The sequence below is a fragment of the Coregonus clupeaformis genome, chromosome 24 (assembly GCF_020615455.1).
Source record: "Coregonus clupeaformis isolate EN_2021a chromosome 24, ASM2061545v1, whole genome shotgun sequence".
NCBI classification, from domain to species: Eukaryota; Metazoa; Chordata; class Actinopteri; order Salmoniformes; family Salmonidae; genus Coregonus; species Coregonus clupeaformis.
This window is the reverse complement of record NC_059215.1, coordinates 38,324,874-38,352,865: the sequence shown is the minus strand read 5'-3', so window position 1 is coordinate 38,352,865 and position 27,992 is coordinate 38,324,874. Positions and strand designations below refer to the sequence as shown.

Genomic DNA, 27,992 nt, shown 5'->3' with positions numbered 1-27,992 from the left:
ACGAGGTATTTTTGTATTTTGTCATGGATGTATAAGGGAAGGGTTGTTCTTGTTCTTACAAAATATATATTATTGGTAAATACCTTTAATGGGTATTTTTGTTGTTATTGCATAGTATATGTTCACATTAATAATATTGTGTTAATTGTACATGATGCAATAGATTAAACCAATGAGTAATTGAGGTGTAAGCAACACCAATACCATATTTACATACTATAGGCTACTTCTACATTATACACTGCGATGATTCAGCAATAGGTTATAATTATGTTACCAGCAGCTTTCTTTTTTTAAACTATAGCAACAACAAAAAAACATTAATAGTCAATGAATTTGCTAAGGGGAATTATGCATAATAGATAGGGAATTTAAAACGCTGTGTTGCCTATAATAGATAGGGAATTTAAAACGCTGTGTTGCCTATACGCACTGAGTAGATTCCTTGCACCAGAGTCGGGGGCGTATATATGGACATATAGGCCTACCCTCTGGGGTGTTGTTGACTTAACCGCCAAGCACGAGCAGACAGGTTCACAGATGTAGGGACAGCGGGCGATGTCAAGTGTTCCAAACCAAAACACTGGGATTGTACGCATGTCGTGGATCTGGTTCAGCGAATGCAGTGCAGATTTCGACAGTATTCCAGAGAGATGCGGTATTTGGTTATCATTCGTTGGAGGAGAAGTATAGGTAGGGTATTTCGTCTTTTTTAGGCACGTTGGTTAAGTGACAAGGATCAATGTGGGCACAATTGGGCATGGATATCGTCTCCTCTCCCGACAATATGTCGTTTCCGCATTCCCACGGCCATCAGTATTGTGTCCCTGATCCATCTCAACACAAAACCGGTTTCTCCTGATTATCAGCCTAACTGTCGCTGATGCTGCACTATGTGTGCTGTGAAGGGACAAAGGGGAGCTCGAAGACGTCTCGAAACTAGGCTAATAGGCCTTTGTCGTTCCTAAATAGGCACATTTATTTTCGCGTCGTATTTGTCGCGGTTCCTAAAAAAAACCTGGGATACCTCGGCGTTGTGACTGGTTTGGGATGGAGGGTTGTTGTCGTAGTTGCATGCCATGTTGTAGTCGGCTGTGGAACTGGATATGGCCCGAATTCCATTACCCAAATATCACCCAACCAGCCGAAATCCCAACTATTTCAGGTGATATCCGTGCTCCGTCCCCCAAGAAGAAACCGACTCAGCTCTATGCGGCACTGTTTGATTTCGAAGCCAGGAGCGAAGAGGAGCTGACTATCAAGGAAGGTGACAAGCTGTCGGTAATAGAAAAGAGAGGGGATTATGTGCTTGCCAAGAAACTTACCGGTTCGATGGAGTCCGGACTGGTCCCGGCTACTTATGTGGCCATTCTACAGGACGAGTTTGCTAATCACAAGTGAGTGGGGCTTCTGAGAGAAACCTCAATATTGATTCATTCATAATATGCGGTTGAGATTTCACGATGTCCAATATATTGTGTAGGACCATGTTTTTCAACTATGTCTACCAGGTTTATCAAGAAGGTAGGCTATCTTCAACATAATATGTTAATTGAGGCTGCAAAAACAAGATTTGGCCTCCTGATCATTAATAAGGTCAGTGTTTGTTGACAGAGAAGTGACACTGCAGCACCCATCCCTCCCTTCGTGGTCACTACTGCACAGTGCACAACATTGTAGTGTATAACAATTGCACTGTATTAAGTTTCTGTAGGCCTATGTGGCTATACAAATAGTTCCTGCCTTTGTGGTCAGATTAGTGCAAGTGCAGCCAAGTTGTAGCCTTAAGAGCTATGCTAGGTACAGCAGTGGATACATAACTTTTGGCAACTATGATAAGCTTTCCACTCAGCTCACACCCACACTTGACAGAGTTTCAGGTGAAACCTGAGCATAATGGAAATGTGTATAGCGTTTGCAGAACAGCACAGGCGCACCCATTCTTGATAATCAGTGTAAATAGCCTTCCTTACTATCTGGCTGAAGTATAGCCTATAAACCACACCTACTTTTCCACTCAAAGCAGCTAGAAGGGTGTTTTCACATATGCTCCTCTTTAAAATGACTGATATCAGTCCTCTTTAAAGTGAACTCTGGTGTAAAAAAAAAAGCAAAATAAGTCGGTTCTCTTTGTATTCACACTGCCCTTGCCTTTGAATGAGGACTCAACTCTTTTGCCAATTCACTTCACGAGTCCTCTTTGCATTCACATTGCTAAGTTTAGAAAGTAACCAATATCTTTCTCCAACATTCACTCAATGCACTCTGGGTTTTTACCATTCAAATCATATTTTATTGGACGGATACACATATTTAGCAGATGTTATTGCGGTTGTAGCAAAATGCTTGTGTTCCTAGCTCCAACAGTGCAGTAATATCTAATAATACACAACAATACACATATCTAAAAAGTACAAGAATGGAATTAAGAAAGATAACAATATTAGGACGAGCAGTGTTGAAGTCTGGAGTGTGTGTGTATATATATATATATACTACTAGTCAAAAGTTTAGACACACATACAGTTGAAGTCGGAAGTTTACATACACTTAGGTTGGAGTCATTAAAACTCGTTCTTCAACCACTCCTCAAATGTCTTGTTAACAAACTATAGTTTTGGCAAGTCGGTTAGGACATCTACTATGTGCATGACAAAAGTAATTTTTCCAACAATTGTTTACAGACAGATTATTTCACTTATAATTCACTGTATCACAATTCCAGTGGGTCAGAAGTTTACATACACTAAGTTGACGGTGCCTTTAAACAGCTTGGAAAATTCCAGAAATGATGTCATGGCTTTAGAAGCTTCTGATAGGCTAATTGACATAATTTGAGTCAATTGGAGGTATACCTGTGGATGTAGTTCAAGGCCTACCTTCAAACTCAGTGCCTCTTTGCTTGACATCATGGAAAAATTGTAGACCTCCACAAGTCTGGTTCATCCTTGGGAGAAATTTCCAAACGCCTGAAGGTAACACGTTCATCTGTACAAACAATAGTACGCAAGTATAAACACCATGGGACCACGCAGCCATCATACCGCTCAGGAAGGAGACTCGTTCTGTCTCCTAGAGGGAATTTTTACTAGGATTAAATGTCAGGAATTGTGAAAAACTGAGTTTAAATGTATTTGGCTAATGAGTATGTAAACTTCTGACTTCAACTGTACGTACCTTCAAGGGTTTTTCTACTATTTTTTTACATTGTAGAATAATCGTGAAGACATCAAAACTATGACATAACACATGAAATCATGTAGTAACCAAAAAAGTGTTAAACAAATCTAAATATATTTTATATTTGAGATTCTTCAAAGTAGCCACCCTTTGCCTTGATGACAGCTTTGCACACTCTTCACATTCTGTCAACCAGCTTCATGAGGTAGTCAACTGGAATGCTTTTCCAACGGTCTTGAAGGAGTTCCCACATATGCTGATCACTCGTTGGCTGCTTTTCCTTCACTCTGCGGTCCAACTCATCCCATTCAATTGAAATAAATTCATTAGCGCCTAATCTATGGATTTTACATGACTGGGCAGGGGCTCAGCCATGGGTGGGCCTGGGAGGGCATAGGCCCTTTATTACAGACAGAAATACTCCTCAGTTTCATCAGTTTTCCGGGTGGCTGGTCTCAGACGAAATCTGCAGGTGAAGAAGCCGGATGTGGAGGTCCTGGGCTGGCATGGTTACACGTGGTCTGCGGTTGTGAGGCCGGTTGGACGTACTGCCAATTTGTCTAAAACGACGTTGGAGGCGGCTTATGGTAGAGAAATGGACATTCAATTATCTAGCAACAGTTCTGGTGGACATTCCTGCAGTCAGCATGCCAATTGCATGCTCCCTCAAAACTTAAGACATCTGTGGCATTGTGTTGTGACAAAACTGCACATTTTAGTGGCCTTTTTATTGTTCCCAGCACAAGGTGCACCTGTGTAATGATCATGCTGTTTAATCAGCTTCTTGATATTCCACACCTGTCAGGTGGATGGATTATCTTGGCAAAGGAGAAATACTCACTAACAGGGATGTAAACAAATTTGTGCACAACATTTTAGAGAAATAAGCTTCTTGGATCTTTTATTTCAGCTCATGAAACATGGGCCCAACACTTTACATTGCTTTTATATGTTTGTTCTGTGTGTGTGTGTGTGATGGGATGTATGGACAGTATATGGATAGAACATGTAGTATATCTGAAGAATAGTATATGTACAGCAATAGTTAAATAGGATAGGTCTTGATTAGAGTACAGTATATACATATGAAGTGGGTAAAACAGTATGTAAACATTATTAAAGTGACCAGTGTTCCATGACTATGTACATAGGGCAGCTGTCTCTAAGGTGCATGGTAGAGTAACTGGGTGGTAGCCGGCTAGTGACAGTGACTAAAGTTCAGTGCAGGGTACTGGGTGGGGGCCGGCTAGTGTTGACTATTTAACAGTCTGATGGCCTTGCAATAGAAACTCCAAAGTGCAGGGCAAGCCATTCCATCAGAACATGTTATCGGAAAGCTACAGTAGATATACTTACTTACATTTTGGACGCGAATAGATTACAATTATTATGTCTAATCTTTTAACTAAATGCAACCAGAAGATCCAGTACTATTAACATGTACATATTATTGGTAACAGAATAAATAGCAGAAGAATAACTGCAGATTAAATAATGCTGTAATTGAAAATTGTACACCCAATGTAGGCTACTGCCCCTTTTAAGAGCTAGAATTGATTTTGTACTTTTGATTGTGATTCTCAACAAACATGTTGTCTTCTCAATCTATTCAAAACCCACAATCGAATAAGAAGCTTTCTTAGCCTATAGTTCACTTATTGTAAACAAATAATGGGAACTAAACTCCACACACATTTTGGAATTTCTGTGCATCCTTGACAATTGCTAATCAATATCCAAAAACAGCACACGTTTTTTCTGGGAACCTCCACATCCTCCTCCTCTCTTTTGTGGCACTAATGTGCGGGGTTATGGCAGGGGAAACGGTGTTACAGTAGTCTAGTGTGTGGTGCGGGAATAATGACAAGCGAACCTGGGGAGCTTTCAAGTGAACCGAACTCGGACCACCTCTCGATGGTCTCAGTTCAGTTCGGGGGCTCTTTTTGAGGAGTCTGAGTTCCTTTGGAGTGTTCACACTGCACAAAAAATTAAGCGAACTGCACTGAGTTAACAAAAATTGGCTGAAGGGACCAAGTGTGAAAACACCTTAGCCTACCTCATCATGGTCATCCAATCTCACCAGCCTGTCATGTGCTTATTGTGTGTGTGTGTGTGTACTCTTGTCTGCTCATGTGTGCAATTGTGCATCTCTATTGTGACTGTCTGCCTCTTTCCCTGTCTGTCTGTTCATCCATCTGTCTGTCTGTTGAGGTGGTACTATGGGAACATTAACCGGGTGAAGGCTGAGAAACTGCTCCTGGCCTCTCAGAATAAGGATGGCTCGTTCCTGGTGCGCATCAGCGAGAGCCACAGCGATGAATACACCATCTCAGGTAAGCCTATATTGCCATGGTAACATGATTACTTTATGTTAACCTAATAATTACATGTTAGTTTCTTTGGAATTCATTAACACAAGCGCCATAGGCACCATATGGTAGCCTACCCAGTAGCTCTGTTGAATTCATTGACGTAAATACCAGAAAGAACCCATTGTTACCCATGGAAATCCTATTCAAATACATTAAACAGAGTTTTAATATGTAATTCTATGCTGTTAGCACACAATTCCCTATTAAATAATATGCAAATACCAGTGGAAACAGATGTAAAAGGATGTGCTACCGTTCATTCACCAGTGGGTGGCGATGAAGTACTTATTTAGTTGCAAACCTCCTACATTTCATCACCCACTGTACTGTAAGCCTAGAGAGCAATCTCTAAGTCAATGCTTATGTCTTGTTGTGAATATTAGTTTGGTCAAATGTGTGTGTGTGACATTTGAAATTGAGAATTAAATACTTTTGGAGTTTGTCCGTTTTTGTGTGCAAACCACTGTTTTTGAAATGTGTAGAAAAACATAAAACAGTCAAATCATGTTTGCCCTGTCCTCCACAGGCAGAAACGATGGGAAAGTCTTCCATTTCCGAATCCAGCGTTCATCGATTGGGGCGTACTTTGTGTCAGACAAGATTTCCTTTGCCACTCTGGGGGAGCTGATCCGATACTACCAGAACAACTCCAGGAGTCTAGGAGTGACTCTGGATGAGCCATGTGCACAGCAGGTGTGTACCAACCGAATCACACACACACTTAAACTTTGTGGATACCATTCACAATCCAGTTATTTTGTGGATGGTGAATATGTTTGTTATAATATATTTTGGCCCACATATTCCCCGAAATATGTGTTTACTTTGACATCATTAGGGAATCAAGAAAGTGTAGTGGCAGGGATCAGGCTGTTTTTACTGGAGGCCTCTCCGTGATTCCAGACTCTTTTCTCTTCCTTTCCAGCGGAGACGCACAGACACACAAACGCTCGCCCTTCACTCCAGGCCCTTTTTATTTCACCATTTGTTATTTCAAAATGTTCTACTTTTCAAGATTTATCATGATTTTCTACTTTTCAATTTAGCTTTTTTATTGTATTTGCATTTATTCAGCAGTTAGACTGATACTGTTGCCATTTCATACACAATTATTTTTTTTCAATTTGATTGTAGATGCAGTTTTATTGTATCCAAAATAATTTCTGTCCTCCATGTTCAATTTGACCAACTCGGTGGCCTTGTGGTTAGAGTGTCCGCCCTGAGATTGGAAGGTTGAGAGTTCGATCCCCGGCTGAGTCATACCAAAGACTGTAAAAATGGGACCCGATGCGTCTCTGCTTGGCACTCCGCATTAAGGAGATAGATTGGAGGTAAGGCCCTGCATTAGACTAGCATCCTGTCCAAGGGGTATACTTGTACATCAAGCTGCCTCAAGCTACAGAAACAGGAGATGGGCTCCTGCTCCTATGAGCCGTTCTGGCTTGCACAAGCCAAGGCTCGTGCAAGGCTACTTTTTATTTTTATGTTCAATTTGACGAAAGAGAAGAGTACATGAGATGCTCATACCAAGACTAGTTGATCTCTTCATCAGATTGAAATTAGCTTTTTAAAAATGGTATATGTCTTTTCTTTATTGAATTATTTATGTTGTGTATTTTGATTTCCCAAGATGATCACAATGTTAATTCCACAGTCATTTAAGTATATATAGATCAGGGATCATCAACTAGATTCAGCCGTGGGACTAGTGTTTTTCTTGAGCAGATGGTCGGGGGAGCCGGAACATAATTACAAATAATTTGTAGACCACAAGAAGCCCAAACTGATATAATATTTGACTAAAACATAATCATTTCAAACCTTGCTTACATTTGTATACAATCACTATTATGTGTGAGAATACTTTGGAACAGATGTCCAAGTGATTTTAATTTAGGAACTGTTTTTACAGTGTTTTACAGTGAGGGAAAAAGTATTTGATCCCCTGCTGATTTTGTACGTTTGCCCACTGACAAAGAAATGATCAGTCTATAATTTTAATGGTAGGTTCATTTGAACAGTGAGAGACAGAATAACAACAAAAAAATCCAGAAAAACGCATGTCAAAAATGTTATAAATTGATTTGGATTTTAATGAGGGAAATAAGTATTTGACCCCCTCTCAATCAGAAAGATTTCTGGCTCCCAGGTGTCTTTTATACAGGTAACGAGCTGAGATTAGGAGCACACTCTTAAAGGGAGTGCTCCTAATCTCAGCTTGTTACCTGTATAAAAGACACCTGTCCATAGAAGCAATCAATCAATCAGATTCCAAACTCTCCACCATGGTCAAGACCAAAGAGCTCTCCAAGGATGTCAGGGACAAGATTGTAGACCTACACAAGGCTGGAATGGGCTACAAGACCATCGCCAAGCAGCTTGGTGAGAAGGTGACAACAGTTGGTGCGATTATTCGCAAATGGAAGAAACACAAAATAACTGTCAATCTCCCTCGGCCTGGGGCTCCATGTAAGATCTCACCTCGTGGAGTTGCAATGATCATGAGAACAGTGAGAAATCAGCCCAGAACTACACGGGAGGATCTTGTCAATGATCTCAAGGCAGCTGGGACCATAGTCACCAAGAAAACAATTGGTAACAAGCTCAAGAAAGCACATATACAGGGCAGTCTGAAGTTTGCCAATGAACATCTGAATGATTCAGAGGAGAACTGGGTGAAAGTGTTATGGTCAGATGAGACCAAAATTGAGCTCTTTGGCATCAACTCAACTCGCCGTGTTTGGAGGAGGAGGAATGCTGCCTATGACCCCAAGAACACCATCCCCACCGTCAAACATGGAGGTGGAAACATTATGCTTTGGGGGTGTTTTTCTGCTAAGGGGACAGGACAACTTCACCGCATCAAAGGGACGATGGACGGGGTCATGTACCGTCAAATCTTGGGTGAGAACCTCCTTCCCTCAACCAGTGCATTGAAAATGGGTCGTGGATGGGTATTCCAGCATGACAATGACCCAAAACACACGGCCAAGGCAACAAAGGAGTGGCTCAAGAAGAAGCACATTAAGGTCCTGGAGTGGCCTAGCCAGTCTCCAGACCTTAATCCCATAGAAAATCTGTGGAGGGAGTTGACGGTTCGAGTTGTCAAACGCCAGCCTCGAAACCTTAATGACTTGGAGAAGCTCTGCAAAGAGGAGTGGAACAAAATCCCTCCTGAGATGTGTGCAAACCTGGTGGCCAACTACAAGAAACGTCTGACCTCTGTGATTGCCAACAAGGGTTTTGCCACCAAGTACTAAGTCATGTTTTGCAGAGGGGTCAAATACTTATTTACCTCATTAAAATGCAAATCAATTTATAACATTTTTGACATGCATTTTTCTGGATTTTTTTGTTGTTATTCTGTCTCTCACTGTTCAAATAAACCTACCATTAAAATTATAGACTGATCATGTCTTTGTCAGTGGGCAAACGTACAAAATCAGCAGGGGATCAAATACTTTTTTCCCTCACTGTATGTCCAACAATGAAAATGCAAAAACAAAAAAATATATATTTGTTCTTTTTTGTTCGGAAAACTTGGGGGCCAAATAAAAGCATCCCGCCGCCAGTTGGGGAACCCTGATATAGATCAATCATTGTAGAGTATTTATTGATCGTTTCTTGATTGACATTTATTTTGTGTCACTTAATGGTCAATGATACATTTTTATTTTTTAAAAGAGCTTGTGTTTTTAAAGAAACGTCCCTATTTTTGAATGTACTGAAGCTATCTGAGCATCACACACACACACACACACACACGTAATTTAGCTTGTAGTTTGCCATTTCGGGACTATTTAATTGGTTCCATTGTACTGGGCAAACAAAATCCAGCGCAGCTCAAGTATTTGAAAGTATTCGCCATACTCGGTAGCTGTGAGTTCTGTGTGGCTGTAACAGTGTTGTGGTGTCCCTTTTGTATGAGGCTGGTTGTAACAATGTTGTTGTGGTGTCCTCAGAGAGAACTGTTTGACATGGAGCCCTGGGAGCGTCCTCGGGAGGAGTTTAAACTGCACATGAAGCTGGGAGAGGGCCACTTTGGAGAGGTGTGGGAGGCCCTGTGGACCAGCCAGAACAAAAGGGTGGCCATCAAGATGCTCAAACAAGGTAGGCATGCTAGCTCTTGCTGCTATTATATTAACTACAGTGTTATACATGATTCCGCACACTACAAGCAGAATTTTGGCATAATCTTTCTGGGCATGATCACTGATAAAATTCAACTTGACGAATTGATGAGGGAATTATTTTCAATGACATACTGCAGATGGGCAAATGCTGCAATGGAAAAACGTTATTGCAGGCATGCATACAAACACAATTACACACTCACTGAGTCAGTCCATTCAGGTCAGGGCCCTCACATTGTTCATAAAGGGATTATAATGCTTCATATGGTCAGTCCTAAGCTCTTTATCACACACACTCCAACCTGAAGAGCACTGACCTCAGCCTCTCTCTGTCTTTGTCACTCCTGCAGAGGACACTAAGCAGGATGAGTTTGTGAAGGAGATCCAGGCCCTGAAGAACCTCCACCACCCCAAGCTGATCCAGCTGCTGGCCCTGTGTTCCAGAGGAGAGCCTGTCTACATAGTCACTGAGCTCATGACCAAGGGCAGCCTCAAGTCCTATCTGGGCAGTGAGTCACACACCCACACTTCCCTCTGCATGCAGTGTATGTTATGTGTTCACAGATGATTATGCTTGACCAATAACATATGTAGTCAACACACATCGCTTTTCATAGGGTGCTACGCCGAAATAATCATGTATAGCACTCTAGTATAGGACTCAGGGCTTGCACATTTGATTGCTCCGACAGTGACCTAACAAAGATCCTTTTGTAATTGAAAACCAATAAAGGTATGTGTTGGAGCAATTGAGTAACTATTCAGACCCTACAATGCTTGATCGATCCTGACCAGTCTGCTCCCTGTGCTGTTCCAGCGCCGGAGGGTCAGGTGCTGACCTCTGCCCACCTCATCTACATGGGCAGCCAGGTGGGTGAGGGCATGGCCTACCTGGAGGACCGACACATCGTGCACAGGGACCTGGCGGCCAGGAACATCCTGGTGGGAGATGACCTGGTCTGTAAAGTGGCTGACTTTGGCCTGGCACGGATCATTAAGGTAAGAATGGAATGGATGTGACATAAATGTGAAATGTATGGGGAAATGAAGAGGGAGAACAGCCAATAGGTAAAGTAAAAAATGCTGTAGAAAAATATGCTATATGTTGGGCTTACCTATCCGGGTAAAGGAGAAATTGTTCACTCTCAGATGAAGCAAGGAAAGTTATTGCTTAAAAGCTACTTTCTTTCTGGACATTTCCAAGGGAATATGAAAAAATTATAGGTAAAAACAGATGGTTATATATTTCCCCTCTGTGTGTGTGTGTGTGTGTAGGACAGTGTGTACACGGCCAGTAGAAGCACTAAGATCCCAGTGAGATGGACGGCCCCTGAGGCTGCTCTCTATCAGCGCTTCTCTGTCAAGTCTGACGTCTGGTCCTTCGGTGTGCTGCTCTACGAGATGATGTCACGAGGAAAGATGCCATACGATGGTGTGTGTGTGTCAAACCTTTTCAAGACAATGTTCTCTGGACTCTATTTTTTACAATTATACACCACATTATCACAAGAGGAACAGTCAATCCTCTTGACAGTTAATCTATTACCTCTATCTGTAAAAATGCTTTTGAATATTTCCCTCTGATGGATATTTCTCCCTCTGATTAATATGTTTCTTCTCACTCACAAACACACAGGGAAGAGCAATACGGAGGTGCTGGAGCTCCTGTCGACAGGTTACAGGTTGCCCTGTCCCAGTAGGTGTCCCCCCAACATCTATCGCATCATGTTGGAGTGCTGGAACCCCGAGGCCTCCAAGCGGCCCTCCTTCCACGCCCTGCACAGCCAGCTAGACACCATCTACGCACGCATCTACTTCAAAACCATTGAGGTCTAGATCTGGAGGAGGAGGACGCCAAGGGGTGACTGCACTGACAAAGATACTACAAAGCAGAGGGACTGCAAGACATTGTCTGACATGGTGATCCTTTTTTAACACCTCTTAGTCTATTTTGTCAGTTCTCTTGGTTGTCGTGGATTTTGTTTTTAATCAAGGTTATGTGCAATATAAAGCTCTTCCTGGGGGAAATGGAGGAAGGAGAGTGGGGCCACTTTTAAAGCCAACAAGACCCTATGCTACAGTTTGCCTCACTGCACACAGGCCAAACGGCCAGTCATACAGAGTGCCTATACACTGAGTGTACAAAACATTAGGAACATCTGCTCTTGCCATGACATAGACTGACCAGGTGAAAGCTATGATCCCTTATTGATGTCACCTGTTAAATCCACTTCAATCAGTGTAGATGAAGGGGAGGAGACAGTTTAAATAAGGATTTTTAAGCCTTGAGACAATTGATACATGGATTGTGTGTGTGCCATTCAGAGGGTGAATGGGCAAGACAAAAGATTTGTGCCTTTGAACGGGGTATGGTAGTAGGTGCCAGGCACACCGGTTTGAGTGTGTCAAGAACTGCAAAGCTGCTGGGATTTTCACCCTCAATCATTTCCTGTGTGTATCAAGAATGGTCCACCACCCAAAGGACATCCAGCCAACTTGACACAACTGTGGGAAGCATTGGAGTCAACATGGGGCAACATCCCAGTGGAACTCTTTCGACACCTTGTAGTCCATGCCCCGACGAATTGAGGCTGTTCTGATGGCAAAAGGGGGTGCAACTCAATACTAGGAAGGTGTTCCTAATGTTTAGTACAATCAGTGTATGTTTACACACTACAGAGACATGGCTCATAGAGACTTCACTCACACAGTCCACAGTGATGGAGCACATGGCCATTGAGACTGGAGAGTGAGCCATAGAGGACATCTTCTGGAATTCACTGTTCTACCAATGGAAGACACCTTTTTGAACGGATGCAATTTTGAACTGTCAACGCATGATATTTAGAGATCTACTAATACAGTTTGGGAAATATGAGCCATAAACGCCCTTTATTCTTCCTTGATTGAGTTTCTTCCATATTTGAGAATGTGTCCTCTCGACTATGCCATTGGGTATTTAACAGAAATTATGAGAATAAAATATTTGTTTTGATAACTGTCCTGTTTCATTGTGTGTGTGTGACCAACAAATATATTTCTCAATCCTCCATACAATAAGGGAAAGCCACACCAAACTCAGCTGTCCATTACTGCTAATCATGGTGCTGAATTCATATGAATAGGACTATGCGGTTAATCTTTTAGTGATAAGCTACTTGCTGAATCTGAAAACAGCTGTATAAACTAAAGAAACCATAATTAACAGTTTATAATTTAGGCTACCTATACACCCTGTAATTGATTTATATGCACTAATTTGGTTATTACATAGGATTAATGATTTATACATACACTAGATGACTGACAGTGGGCGTTGTTTTGAAGCCACCGTGCTTCCATCTTGGCACTCCCCCACCATTGTAAAAAAATATTTTGGAACTGTAGAAATACATTTAATATCTACATTTGTTTTTGCCACTTTTATTCTATTACAGACGCCTTAAAGGTGAAATATGCAGAAATCGCTCCGCCATTTCCTGGTTGCTAAAATTTTTATAGTTTGCCTAATTACAGTTTGTGACAAAACAAGCAATGTATAGTGTAGAGAATCATTGTACCATCTAAACCGCTGTGAAATATATTTTCAATAACCATAAATATTGTATTTTCAGCTGTTTGAAACTGGTGTACAAAACCGAAAGTAAAAGACGACAAACGAAACATAAGAATGGGAAGCATAGCAATAGCGCACATAGAACAGATATACCGCTTCTTAGACTTGCTTTCAATGTGAATGACAGATCTATAACACACATTTCTAACACACATTTCTTACATATTGCAGCTTTAATGCATACTTTTAAATTATATGTGAGCTAAACATAATAATGGAAAAAAATATAGAAATGTATATACAGTACCAGTCAAAAGTTTGGACACACCTACTCATTCAAGGGTTTTTCTTTATTTTTACAATTTTCTACATTGTAGAATAATAGTGAAGACATCAAAACGATGAAATAACACATGGAATCATGTAGTAACCAAAAAAGTGTTAAACAAATCAAAATATATTTTATATTTAGGGATGTAGCTCAATTGGTAGAGCATGGCGTTTGCAACGCCAGGGTTGTGGGTTCGATTCCCACGGGGGGCCAGTATGAAAAAATAATAATGTATGCACTCACTAACTGTAAGTCGCTCTGGATAAGAGCGTCTGCTAAATGACTAAAAATGTAAATGTAAAATGTAAATATTTGAGATTCTTCAAATAGCCACCCTTTGCCTTGATGACAGCTTTGCACACTTGGCATTCTCTCAACCAGCTTCACCTGGAATGCTTTTCCAACAGTCTTGAAGGAGTTCCCACATGCTGAGCATTTGTTGGCTGCTTTTCCTTCACTCTGCCGTCCGACTCATCCCAAACCATCTCAATTGGGTTGAGGTCGGGGGATTGTGGAGGTCCGGTCATCTGATGCAGCACTCCATCGCTCTCCTTCATGGTAAAATAGCCCTTACACAGCCTGGAGGTGTGTTGGGTCATTGTCCTGTTGAAAAACAAATGATAGTCCCACTAAGCCCAAACCAGATGGGATGGCGTATCGCTGCAGAATGCTATGGTAGCCATTCTGGTTAAGTGTGCCTAGAATTCTAAATAAATCACAGACAGTGTCACCAGCAAAGCACACCATAACACCTCCTCCTCCATGCTTTACGGTGGGAACTACACATGCAGAGATCATCCGTTCACCCACACTGCGTCTCACAAAGACACAACGGTTGGAACCAAAAATCTCAAATTTGGACTCCAGACTAAAGGACACATTTCCACCGGTCTAATGTCCATTGCTCGTGTTTCTTGGCCCAAGCAGGTCTCTTCTTATTATTGATGTCCTTTAGTAGTGGTTTCTTTGCAGCAATTCGACCATGAAGGCCTGATTCACACAGTCTCCTCTGAACAGTTGATGTTGCGATGTATCTGTTACATGAACTCTGTGAAGCATTTATTTGGGCTGCAATTTCTGAGGCTGATAACTCTAATGAACTTATCTTAACTGATTGGCTCAAACGCATTAAGAAGGAAAGAAATTCCACAAATTAACTTTTAAGAAGGCACACCTGTTAATTGAAATGCATTCCAGGTGACTACCTCATGAAGCTGGTTGAGAGAATGCCAAGAGTGTGCAAAGCTGTCATCAAGGCAAAGGGTGGCTATTTGAAGAATCTCAAATATAAAACATATTTTGATTTGTTTAACACTTTTTTGGTTACTACATGATTCCATATGTGTTATTTCATAGTTTTGATGTTGATAGATTAATTATTAATGACTAATTATTACACCCTGAAACTGTGTGAAATGTGTTAGAATGTGTGAGTGTAGGACCAGTAAAGACTATGACATTGAGCTACTATTTAGCAATGTGAGTAAGAGTTAGACCAGACAACAAAGGACAAGGAGAACTGTCTACAGGCAACTGAGAAACCAAGATAACTGAGGAATTTAGGGAGGAGAGAAACTGTTAGGCTTTTTAAGAAGTATGAAATATGGTGCAGGATATTGTGAGGCAGCCTATGTGTGTATGCATGTGTGGCTGTGTGTGTGTGTGTATGTGTATGTGTGTGTGACCTAATGGTTAGGAGAGCAGTTTCAAAGTGGAAAACTACAACCCGCCTCCACAGAGGAGGGATTTTTGTATGACGTATGAGTATAAAAGATGGACTCTGAAATTGTGATGGCAGAATTCTCAATTAATAAATCTCTGACTATGCAGACCGGGACTCTGTCCGTTACTTAAATCCCAAAAGACTTACAACCTTTTGGGAGACGCACAGAGACACTGAAATAGTTTGTTAAATAATTCACGTAACAGATGTCTTCACTATTATTCTACAATGTAGAAAACAGTAAAAATAAAGATAAACCCTTGAATGAGTAGATGTGTCCAAACTTTTGACTGGTAGTATATATATATATATCTTTTTTAATATCCTTAAAGTTTTTGAATGTTACATTTACATTTACATTTACATTTTCGTCATTTAGCAGACGCTCTTATCCAGAGCGACTTACAAATTGGTGCATTCACCTTATGATAGCCAGTGGGACAACCACTTTTTTTTGGGGGGGTAGAAGGATTACTTTATCCTATCCCAGGTATTCCTTAAAGAGGTGGGGTTTCAAGTGTCTCCGGAAGGTGGTGAGTGACTCTGCTGTCCTGGCGTCGTGAGGGAGCTTGTTCAACCATTGGGGTGCCAGAGCAGCGAACAGTTTTGACTGGGCTGTGCGGGAACTGTGGTCCCGCAGAGGTAGGGGGGCCTGCAAGCCAGAGGTGGATGAACGCAATGCCCTCGTTTGGGTGTAGGGACTGATCAGAGCCTGAAGGTACGGAGGTGCCGTTCCCCTTAGAGCTCCGTAGGCAAGCACCATGGTCTTGTAGCAGATGCGAGCTTCAACTGGAAGCCAGTGGAGTGTGCGGAGGAGCGGGGTGACGTGAGAGAACTTGGGAAGGTTGAACACCAGATGGGCTGCTGCGTTCTGGATGAGTTGTAGGGGTTTAATGGCACAGGCAGGGAGCCCAGCCAACAGTGAGTTGCAGTAATCCAGACGAGAGATGACAAGTGCCTGGATTAGGACCTGTGCCGCTTCCTGTGTAAGGCAGGGTCGTACTCTGCGAATGTTGTAGAGCATGAACCTACAGGATCGGGTCACCACCTTGATGTTAGAACGACAGGGAGTTGTCCTGGGTCACGCCAAGGCTCTTTGCACTCTGGGAGGAGGACACAACGGAGTTGTCAACCGTGATGGCGAGATCATGGAATGGGTAGTCCTTCCCCGGGAGGAAGAGCAGCTCCGTCTTGCCGAGGTTCAGCTTGAGGTGGTGAGCCGTCATCCACACTGATATGTCTGCCAGACATGCAGAGATGTGATTCGCCACCTGGTTATCAGAAGGGGGAAAGGAGAAGATTAATTGTGTGTCGTCTGCGTAGCAATGATAGGAGACGCCATGTGAGGATATGACAGAGCCAAGTGACTTGGTGTATAACAAGAATAGGAGAGGGCCTAGAACTGAGCCCTGGGGGACACCAGTGGTGAGAGCACGTGGTGCGGAGACAGATTCTCGCCACGCCACTTGGTAGGAGCGACCTGTCAGGTAGGACGCAATCCAAGAGTGAGCCGCGCCGGAGATGCCCAACTCGGAGAGGGTGGAGAGGAGGATCTGATGGTTCACAGTATCAAAGGCAGCAGACAGGTCTAGAAGGACAAGAGCAGAGGAGAGAGAGTTAGCTTTAGCAGTGCGGGGAGCCTCCGTGACACAGAGAAGAGCAGTCTCAGATGAATGACCAGTCTTGAAACCTGACTGGTTTGGATCAAGAAGGTCATTCTGAGAGAGATAGCAAGAGAGTTGGCTAAAGACGGCACGCTCAAGAGTTTTGGAGAGAAAAGAAAGAAGGGATACTGGTCTGTAGTTGTTGACATCGGAGGGATCGAGTGTAGGTTTTTTGAGAAGGGGTGCAACTCTCGCTCTCTTGAAGACGGAAGGGACATAGCCAGCGGTCAAGGATGAGTTGACGAGCAAGGTGAGGTGAGGGAGAAGGTCTCCGGAAATGGTCTGGAGAAGAGAGGAGGGGATAGGGTCAAGCGGGCAGGTTGTTGGGCGGCCGGCCTTCACAAGTCGCAAGATTTCATCTGGAGAGAGAGGGGAGAAAGAAGTCAAAGCATAGGGTAGGGCAGTGTGAGCAGGACTAGCGGTGTCATTTGACTTAACAAACGAGGATCGGATGTGGTCAACCTTCTTTTCAAAATGGTTGACGAAGTCATCCACAGAGAGGGAGGAGGGGGGGAGGGGGAGGAGGATTCAGCAGGGAGGAGAAGGTGGCAAAGAGCTTCCTAGGGTTAGAGGCAGATGCTTGGAATTTAGAGTGGTAGAAAGTGGCCTTAGCAGCAGAAACAGAGGAAGAAAATGTAGAGAGGAGGGAGTGAAAAGATGCCAGGTCAGCAGGTAGTCTAGTTTTCCTCAATTTCCGCTCGGCTGCCCGGAGCCCTGTTCTGTGAGCTCGCAATGAGTCATCAAGCCACGGAGCAGGACGGGAGGACCGAGCCGGCCGGGAGGATAGGGGACATAGAGAGTCAAAGGATGCAGAAAGGGAGGAGAGGAGGGTTGAGGAGGCAGAATCAGGAGATTGGAGAGAGAAGGATTGAGCAGAGGGAAGAGATGATAAGATGGAAGAGGAGAGAGTAGCGGGAGAGAGAGAGCGAAGGTTGCGACGGTGCATTATCATCTGAGTAGGGGCAGAGTGAGTAGTGTTGGAGGAGAGCGAGAGAGAAAAGGATACAAAGTAGTGGTCGGAGACTTGGAGGGGAGTTGCAGTGAGATTAGTAGAAGAACAGCATCTAGTAAAGATGAGGTCAAGCGTATTGCCTGCTTTGTGAGTAGGGGGGGACGGTGAGAGGGTGAGGTCAAAAGAGGAGAGGAGTGGAAAGAAGGAGGCAGAGAGAAATGAGTCAAAGGTAGACGTAGAGATGTTAAAGTCACCCAGAACTGTGAGGGGTGAGCCATCCTTAGGAAAGGAACTTATCAAGGCGTCAAGCTCATTGATGAACTCTCCAAGGGAACCTGGAGGGCGATAAATGACAAGGATGTTAAGCTTGAATGGGCTAGTGACTGTGACAGCATGGAATTCAAATGAGGAGATAGACAGATGGGTCAGGGGAGAAAGAGAGAATGTCCACTTGGGAGAGATGAGGATTCCTGTGCCACCACCCCGCTGACCAGATGCTCTCGGGGTATGCGAGAACACATGGTCAGACGAGGAGAGAGCAGTAGGAGTAGCAGTGTTTTCTGTGGTAATCCATGTTTCCGTCAGCGCCAAGAAGTCGAGGGACTGGAGGGTAGCATAGGCTGAGATGAACACTGCCTTGTTGGCCGCAGAACGGCAGTTCCAGAGGCTGCCGGAGACCTGGAACTCCACGTGGGTCGTGCGTGCAGGGACCACCAGGTTAGAGTGGCAGCAGCCACGTGGTGTGAGGCGTTTGTATAGCCTGTGCGGAGAGGAGAGAACAGGGATAGACAGACACATAGTTGACAGGCTACAGAAGATGGCTACAATAATGCAAAGGAGATCGGAATGAAATGAACTAAACATCTGGGAAAGCGAGAGAGCAGGGCCTCCCTCACTTACGTTTCACTGAAACACTCAAATATAACTCTCCCAACTTCCACTTTAGAAATTATAATTGTTGGAAACTACAGCAGTTCAATGTTTTCTAGGAATAGACTAACTTAGTGTATTCAGCTAGCTAACTTGGTACAGTATTCTTCTGTGAAAACCGTCCAGGGCACCGAATCCTATGACGCCATAGCCAACTAGCATGCCAGCTTCCAATAACACGGTTTAGCACCAATACTCGGTTACAACAAACCACCAGTGTGTTAACACGCCAAGCAGATCATTCGTGTCCGTGTCTAACGTTGTGTAAAGTTTTGGGTTAGTTTTGACAGTTTGAGTGAGTCCGTCGTCAACTTATTCAGCCAGTTAGTTAGCTAGAATAGTTAGCATACTAGCTAGCCATTGCTCTCTGCCAATGAAAAACCCCTCCTCCCACGGCACGAACACACAGAGAGAGCCAAGCTAACGTTAACTAGTCACCCATGTCCCAAATTCCCTTGAACAACTCTGGTTACCAGTATGTAAAAACAAAACACAAATGTAGGTTATAACTTACCCTTAGTAGCTACTGTTAGCCAGTTAAGTGCAAAGCTAGCCACTGAATTGATTCAGCCAGTTCGCGTCTGTTCGCTAGGTCGTTCCAGCTATTGTTTAGTTAGCTATCCAGGTAGCAACAAGCTAGCTACATTTCGAGTACAGTAGCTACTAACTACCTAACGTTAACGCTTCAGATGAGGTTAGAAAAACAGCTGAATGGTAGGCAGCTACCTGGCATAATTACAGGTACTCTTAAGCGTGAAATAACATTGGAAACAACTATCAACAGTTGCTAATAGTTACCAGTAGCTGCCCGCTAGCTAGTCCAGGTAGTGGGTTAGCTAGCCTCGTGCTTCACCGGGCTCAGCCGAATACAATACTTACCTACAATAACCTACGATAACTACCTAGATAAACTACCTACAATACCTAACTACAATCTAAATACATGGTTTAAGCTTTACTCAACACCATATAAGCCAAGCTTACCTCCCGCCAGAGAGAGACACAACCTCACCCGACGACTCCGCATGTCCCTATTCGACTATTAGTTTACCTGACCTGATGGACAGATGTTCTGATGTTACTGTCCTCACTACAACAACAACAAATACTTAAATACATGTAATTTTGTCCTTGAAACATTTAATTGAGCCCCACAGTGGACACGTCATAATACCCATAAAACCTAGCAGTCAAACACGGAAATGGTTCCAATCGTTCGTCCACTATTAATTTTTCCCATAGGGGATTTTAGAAACACTTCAAATTAAGTATGTGTTTGGTGTAGGCTTACCTTGGCATGACGTTTGGATAACTGTGTAATTCTCTCTCGGACAAGGTGAGATTTATCAATATATTTGCCTTAATTGACTAAAACAAAAATAAAAATGCTAAACTTCAAATTCCTGTAGGAAATCCTGCACGTCATCTCTAGCCGACACTGTCAGCTACTGTTCACCAGCACGATCAGAGACCTTCTGTGCCCAGTCCTAGCTGAATCCATGTGCTGTATTGAAATGAAATGAATTGAATAAAGTATTGGACTTCTTCTGTCCCCTTTCTCTCTGTCTCAGCTAGCCACTGACTACACTTTAGCTAGCTAGTTAGCAGAGCAGTAGATCAGTAGGCTAGATACAAAAATCATTTTGTATTACTTAGCCTAGGTAATTGTTTGTACAGTATGTCGACTTTGGTGTCTATTTCAGACCTTATGGCATTTTTCAAGGATGAGCATAAGAGCATTAAAAGGGGAGAAGACCACTATTAGTCTGGCCATGTGGAGAAGTGCAGTGAGGGACAATTTACTGGTTTGGTCAGGGCCAGCATTAGGGATATTCCTGTGTCGGTGTGTACGTTCTCACTCAAAATCAACTTTTATTTGGCATATGCACAATATACAGTGGGGTGTATAAGGGAATATGACATTGCATTGTACCGTGTACTATTGAAGTAACTATTTGTATTATGTTTTCCCACACAGTGCCAAGAACCCCCACAGAGCCCTCCTGTCCCACTACCAACCAAGCAAGAGTTTATCCAGGAACATCGTTGCAAAGGGCTTGGTGGGAAACTTTTGTTCATACTGAATGGCAGACATTATGCTCACTACAAGTATTTTACCCTTTCCTGATGAAACTTGAGAAATGAATATACAATTACATTGAGTTAGAATCAATACTATGAAAATGTAGTTTTAAAAGGCCATTGACATTTCGCTAATAAGTTATTTCAATACATTTCAGTGATATTTATTTTTTTCTCCCAACAACATCTAAACCACTGTTAAATATATTTTCCATAACCAAACATATTGTATTTTCAGCTGTTTGAAGCTGATGTACAAAACCCGAATGTAAAAGACGCAGAAACCTAACTTAAGAATGGGAAGCATAGAAAAAGCGCACATAGAATAGATCTACTGCTTTTTAGACTTGCTTTCAATGCAAATGACATATCTATAATTCCATTTCTATGTGAATTTGGTTGGTCGCCCAAAAAGTTACATATTGTAGCTTTAACCGAGGCAGTGTTGTTCAGTACAGTACAATTTGGTGACTGATTCGTCCATAACTAGCTAGCTAATTAGCCTCAGTGCCTCTCATTAGGTGAAAAACTGTAGAAGTGTTTTGATAATGATGGGGAGAGTAAAGGAATGACTTTGACTTGATGACTCGGATTAGTCTTGGAGTAACTATACAGTGGGGGAAAAAAAGTATTTAGTCAGCCACCAATTGTGCAAGTTCTCCCACTTAAAAAGATGAGAGAGACCTGTAATTTTCATCATAGGTACACGTCAACTATGACAGACAAAATGAGAAAAAAAGATCCAGAAAATCACATTGTAGGATTTTTAATGAATTTATTTGCAAATTATGGTGGAAAATAAGTATTTGGTCAATAACAAAAGTTTCTCAATACTTTGTTATATACCCTTTGTTGGCAATGACACAGGTCAAACGTTTTCTGTAAGTCTTCACAAGGTTTTCACACACTGTTGCTGGTATTTTGGCCCATTCCTCCATGCAGATCTCCTCTAGAGCAGTGATGTTTTGGGGCTGTCACTGGCCAACACAGACTTTCAACTCCCTCCAAAGATTTTCTATGGGGTTGAGATCTGGAGACTGGCTAGGCCACTCCAGGACCTTGAAATGCTTCTTACGAAGCCACTCCTTCGTTGCCCGGGCGGTGTGTTTGGGATCATTGTCATGCTGAAAGACCCAGCCACGTTTCATCTTCAATGTCCTTGCTGATGGAAGGAGGTTTTCACTCAAAATCTCACGATACATGGCCCCATTCATTCTTTCCTTTACACGGATCAGTCGTCCTGGTCCCTTTGCAGAAAAACAGCCCCAAAGCATGATGTTTCCACCCCCATGCTTCACAGTAGGTATGGTGTTCTTTGAATGCAACTCAGCATTCTCTGTCCTCCAAACACGACGAGTTGAGTTTTTACCAAAAAGTTATATTTTGGTTTCATATGACCATATGACATTCTCCCAATCCTCTTCTGGATCATCCAAATGTACTCTAGCAAACTTCAGACGGGCCTGGACATGTACTGGCTTAAGCAGGGGGACACGTCTGGCACTGCAGGATTTGAGTCCCTGGCGGCGTAGTGTGTTACTGATGGTAGGCTTTGTTACTTTGGTCCCAGCTCTCTGCAGGTCATTCACTAGGTCCCCCCGTGTGGTTCTGGGATTTTTGCTCACCGTTCTTGTGATAATTTTGACCACACGGGGTGAGATCTTGCGTGGAGCCCCAGATCGAGGGAGATTATCAGTGGTCTTGTATGTCTTCCATTTCCTAATAATTGCTCCCACTGTTGATTTCTTCAAACCAAGCTGCTTACCTATTGCAGATTCAGTCTTCCCAGCCTGGTGCAGGTCTACACTTTTGTTTCTGGTGTCCTTTGACAGCTCTTTGGTCTTGGCCATAGTGGAGTTTGGAGTGTGACTGTTTGAGGTTGTGGACAGGTGTCTTTTATACTGATAACAAGTTCAAACATGTGCCATTAATACAGGTAATGAGTGGAGGACAGAGGAGCCTCTTAAAGAAGAAGTTACAGGTCTGTGAGAGCCAGAAATATTGCTTGTTTGTAGGTGACCAAATACTTATTTTCCACCATAATTTGCAAATAAATTCATTAAAAATCCTACAATGTGATTTTCTGGATTTTTTTTTTCTCAATTTGTCTGTCATAGTTGACGTGTACCTATTTATGAAAATTACAGGCCTCTCTCATCTTTTTAAGTGGGAGAACTTGCACAATTGGTGCTGACTAAATACTTTTTTTCCCCACTGTACCTGTGTGTTGTAGCTAGCTAGCTAACGTGTGTCTGTGAGATGTCTCATATTTTACACTATGCCACTACAGTAGGAATACAGAGAACACCACTTGTGGCAAAGGTTTTCCTAAGAATGCTGAGCTGAAAAATCATATGAGTATTTATCACTATGTGGATGGGACATTTCTGCTTGGATGGAGTGAGAACATTCTATAACTGTGCCATGTTGGAGGTGCCTGGAACTTCAATGTTTCCATTGAACTCCAAATAAAATGTAAGTAATGTAACAGGGATGTAAACAAATTTGTGCACTACATTTAAGAGAAATAAGCTATTTGTGCATATGGAAATTTTCTGGGATCTTTTATTTCAGCTCATGAAAAATGGGACCAACACTTTACACGTTGCGTTTATATTTTTGTTCAGTATATATACAGTTGAAGTCGGAAGTTTACATACACCTTAGCCAAATACATTTAAACTCTGTTTTTCACAATTCTTAACATTTAATCCTAGTAAAAAGTCCCTGTCTTAGGTCAGTTAGGATCAACACTTCATTTTAAGAATGTGAAATGTCAGAATAATAGTAGAGAGAATTATTTATTTCAGCTTTTATTTCTTTCATCACATTCCCAGTGGGTCAGAAGTTTACATACACTCAATTAGTATTTGGTAGCATTGCCTTTAAATTGTTTAACTTGGGTCAAACGTTTCAGGTAGCCTTCCACAAGCTTCCCACAATAAGTTGGGTGAATTGTGGCCCATTCCTCCTGACAGAGCTGGTGTAACTGACTCAGGTTTGTAGGCCTCCTTGCTCACACACACTTTTTCAGTTCTGCCCACAAATGTTCTATAGGATTGAGGTCAGGGCTTTGTGATGGCCACTCCAATACCTTGACTTTGTTGTCCTTAAGCCATTTTGCCACAACTTTGGAAGTATGCTTGGGGTCATTGTCCATTTGGAAGACCCATTTGCGACCAAGCTTTAACTTCCTGACTGATGTTTTGAGATGTTGCTTCAATATATCCACATAAGTTTCCTTCCTCATGATGCCATCTATTTTGTGAAGTGTACCAGTCCCTCCTGCAGCTAAGCACCCCCACAGAATGATGCTGCCACCCCCGTGCTTCACGGTTGGGATGGACTGGCGCAGTGGTCTAAGGCACTGCATCGCAGTGCTAGCTGTGCCACTAGAGATCCTGGTTCGAATCCAGGCTCTGTCGTAGCCGACCGGGAGACCAATGGGGCGGCACACAATTGGCCCAGCGTCGTACAGGGTAGGGGAGGGAATGGCCACCAGGGATGTAGCTCAGTTGGTAGAGCATGGCGTTCGCAACGCCAGGGTTGTGGGTTCGATTCCCACGGGGGGCCAGTATGAAAAATAAAATAAAAATAATGTATGCACTCACTAACTGTAAGTCGCTCTGGATAAGAGCGTCTGCTAAATGACGTAAATGTAATGCAAATGTGTTGTTCGGCTTGCAAGCAACCCCCTTTTTCCTCCAAACATAACGATGGTCATTATGGCCAAACAGTTCTATTTTTGTTTCATCAGACCAGAGGACATTTCTCCAAAAAGTACGATCTTTGTCCCCATGTGCAGTTGCAAACTGTAGTCTGGCTTTTTTATGGCAGTTTTGGAGCAGTGGCTTCTTCCTTGCTGAGCGGCCTTTCAGGTTATGTCAATATAGGACTCGTTTTACAGTGGATATATATACTTTTGTACCTGTTTCCTCCAGTATCTTCACAAGGTCCTTTGCTGTTGCTCTGGGATTGATTTGCACTTTTCGCACCAAAGTACGTTCATCTCTAGGAGACAGAACGTGTCTCCTTCCTGAGTGGTATGACGGCTGCGTGGTCCCATGGTGTTTATACTTGCGTACTATTGTTTGTACAGATGAACGTGGTACCTTCAGGCGTTTGGAAATTGCTCCCAAGGATGAACCAGACTTGTGGAGGTCTACAATTATTTGGCTGATTTCTTTTGCTTTTCCCATGATGTCAAGCAAAGAGGCACTGAGTTTGAAGGTAGGCCTTGAAATACATCCACAGGTACACCTCCAATTGACTCAAATAATGTCAATTAGGCTATCAGAAGCTTCTAAAGCCATGACATAATTTTCTGGAATTTTCCAAGCTGTTTAAAGGCACAGTCAACTTAGTGTATGTAAACTTCTGACCCACTGGAATTGTGATACAGTGAATTATAAGTGAAATAATCTGTCTGTAAACAATTGTTGGAAAAATTACTTGTGTTATGCACAAAGTATATGCCCTAACTGACTTGCCAAAACTATAGTTTGTTAACAAGACATTTGTGGAGTGGTTGAAAAACGAGTTTTAATGACTCCAACCTAAGTGTATGTAAACTTCTGACTTCAACTGTATGTTTATTTTCTATTTTTTACTTTAACTATTTGCACATCGTTACAACACTGTATATAGACATAATGACATTTGAAATGTCTTTATTCTTTTGGAACTTTTGACTAATGTTTACTGTTCATTTTTTATTTCACTTTTGTGTATTATCTATTTCACTTGCTTTGGCAATATAGGCATGTGTTTCTCATGTCAATAAAGCCCCTTGAATTGGAGAGAGAGAGAGAGAGTCTAAGGATGGGAGAGCCATCACTTCTGACAGATCTCCTTGCTGAGGGTGGCGTTGAACATATGCAGCCATTGCGTTTCCTTTTAAACATAGTGTAGTGTTTTCTGTGCCGGGTTCTTTGTAAGGCGTTTACACATACAGCCACACAACACAAGTCCAAGTAAAGGGTTAACCTGTTTATTATTTTCAGGCTTTGGCAGTGTTCTTGATATATAAAACCCCAAACAAACAAAGTAAACACTTCGCCACCAGTGGAAGGTCCTCCAAACCTTGTTGTAATCATATTTTCCTTTCTTCTTTCAAACCTCCTTCTCCACCGTACGCTCTGTCTCTCCAATAACCTCCTACTCCTTCACCTGCCGGGTAAAAAAAAAAAAGACCAATAAAGAAACCCAGGGCGCGGTGAAATAGAGAAACTGATTGGTTTCACCTGTCTGCAGTATGGCTCTGATTACAACTGGAGACAGATGTGGCTGTTCTGCTGCAGTCTAGAAGTTTCCACTGAGCTGTCCGTGGGCCTGCCTCTTGGGAATACTTTGCATTGCTGTCCATGGTCATGGCAGCCATAAAACAAAGAAACCTCACAGGCACATAACGTCCATCCACAACACAACCCCTGAAACCGCTACAATAGGCAGTTGGTAATTCCACTAAAACAGTCTGGCTAGCTATCTGACAAACAAACTGTGCAGATATATCTACAAATTCATTGTTGTAAACTATTGTATCATATTTGATGGTTTACTGACCTGTCCGTCCACAGGCTCGATCTGCTGTAGTCTCTACAACTGGACGCTCGTGCTCGGATCACACTGGCACAGGATTTCCATGCACCGGATGGCCTGAGAGATGCACTCCTGTTGGACTGGAAAACAAAGAGACATTTGGTCAGTGGTTGGTATTTTTCAATGCTGTATCACCATCTTTATCTGGACAGAAAATGCATTGTTTATCATAACACAAACCCACCTTGGACAATGACACAAGTGGTCCCTCAACAGCCAATCATCATGCCTCATTGTTTGTTCTTGTTTCCCAAACAACAGCTACTTATCTGATGAGTGGGTCTTGGAGGTTTACAAGTGCACAGCAAGTCTGCACCAGCACATTACTTTAACGATGCAGATAAGGTGGGGTGAATCTCAGGATTTTGAAATATTTTAGTATAGCTTTTGCCATCTCAACATGGATCATGTGTCTCGCTATGTCTTTTGTGAGATGTACAGTACCAGTCAAAAGTTTGGACACACCTACTCATTCCAGGGTTTTTCTTTATTTTTACTTTTTTCTACATTGTAGAATAATAGTGAAGACATCAAAACTATGAAATAACACATATGGAATCATGTAGTAACCAGAAAAGTGTTAAACAAATCAAAATATATTTTATATTTGAGATTCTTCAAATAGCCACCCTTTGCCTTGATGACAGCTATGCACACTCTTGGCATTCTCTCAACCAGATTCACCTGGAATGCTTTTCCAACAGTCTTGAAGGAGTTCCCACATATGCTGAGCACTTGTTGGCTGCTTTTCCTTCACTCTGCCGTCCGACTCATCCCAAACCATCTCAATTTGGTTGAGGTCGAGGGATTGTGGAGGCCAGATCGTCTGATGCAGCACTCCATCACTCTCCTTCTTGGTAAAATAGCCCTTACACAGCCTGGAGGTGTGTTGGGTCATTGTCCTGTTGAAAAACAAATGATAGTCCCACTAACCCCAAACCAGATGGGATGGCATATCGCTGCAGAATGCTATGGTAGCTATGCTGGTTAAGTGTGCCTTGAATTCTAAATAAATCACTGACAGTGTCACCAGCAAAGCACCTCCACACCATAACACCTCCTCCTCCATGCTTTACGGTGGAAAATACACAGACAGAGATCATCCGTTCACCTACAACGCGTCTCACAAAGACACAGCGGTTGGAACCAAAAATCTCCCATTTGGCTCCAGACCAAAGGACAAATTTCCACCGGTCTAATGTCCATTGCTCATGTTTTCTTGGCCCAAGCAAGTCTCGTCTTCTTATTGGTTTCCATTAGTAGTGGTTTATTTGCAGCAATTCGACCATGAAGGCCTGAGTGTGCAAAGCTGTCATCAAGGCAAAGGGTGGCTATTTGAAGAATCTCAAATATAAAATATTTTTTGATTTGTTTCACACTTTTTTGATTACTACATGATTCCATATATGTTATTTCAGAGTTTTGATGTCTTCACTATTATTCTACAATGTAGAAAATAGTAAAAATAAAG

General features: G+C 42.5%; 1 protein-coding gene and 1 non-coding gene across 2 annotated transcripts; both read left to right on the top strand.

The window, feature by feature from the left end:
• The first annotated feature begins 490 nt into the window (after positions 1–490).
• LOC121538178 (tyrosine-protein kinase SRK3) lies at positions 491–11,887 on the top strand. Its single transcript, XM_041845986.2, has 8 exons — positions 491–1,397; positions 5,392–5,513; positions 6,079–6,245; positions 9,515–9,662; positions 10,036–10,194; positions 10,503–10,684; positions 10,961–11,117; positions 11,322–11,887. Exons 1-8 carry the CDS (start codon positions 1,051–1,053, stop codon positions 11,519–11,521), a joined length of 1,482 nt encoding a protein of 493 aa, XP_041701920.1. The 5' UTR covers positions 491–1,050; the 3' UTR covers positions 11,522–11,887.
• A 12,529-nt stretch (positions 11,888–24,416) lies between these two features.
• trnaa-cgc lies at positions 24,417–24,497 on the top strand. Its single transcript has one exon. It is a non-coding gene; the product is annotated as a tRNA-Ala (tRNA).
• Positions 24,498–27,992: the final 3,495 nt, after the last annotated feature.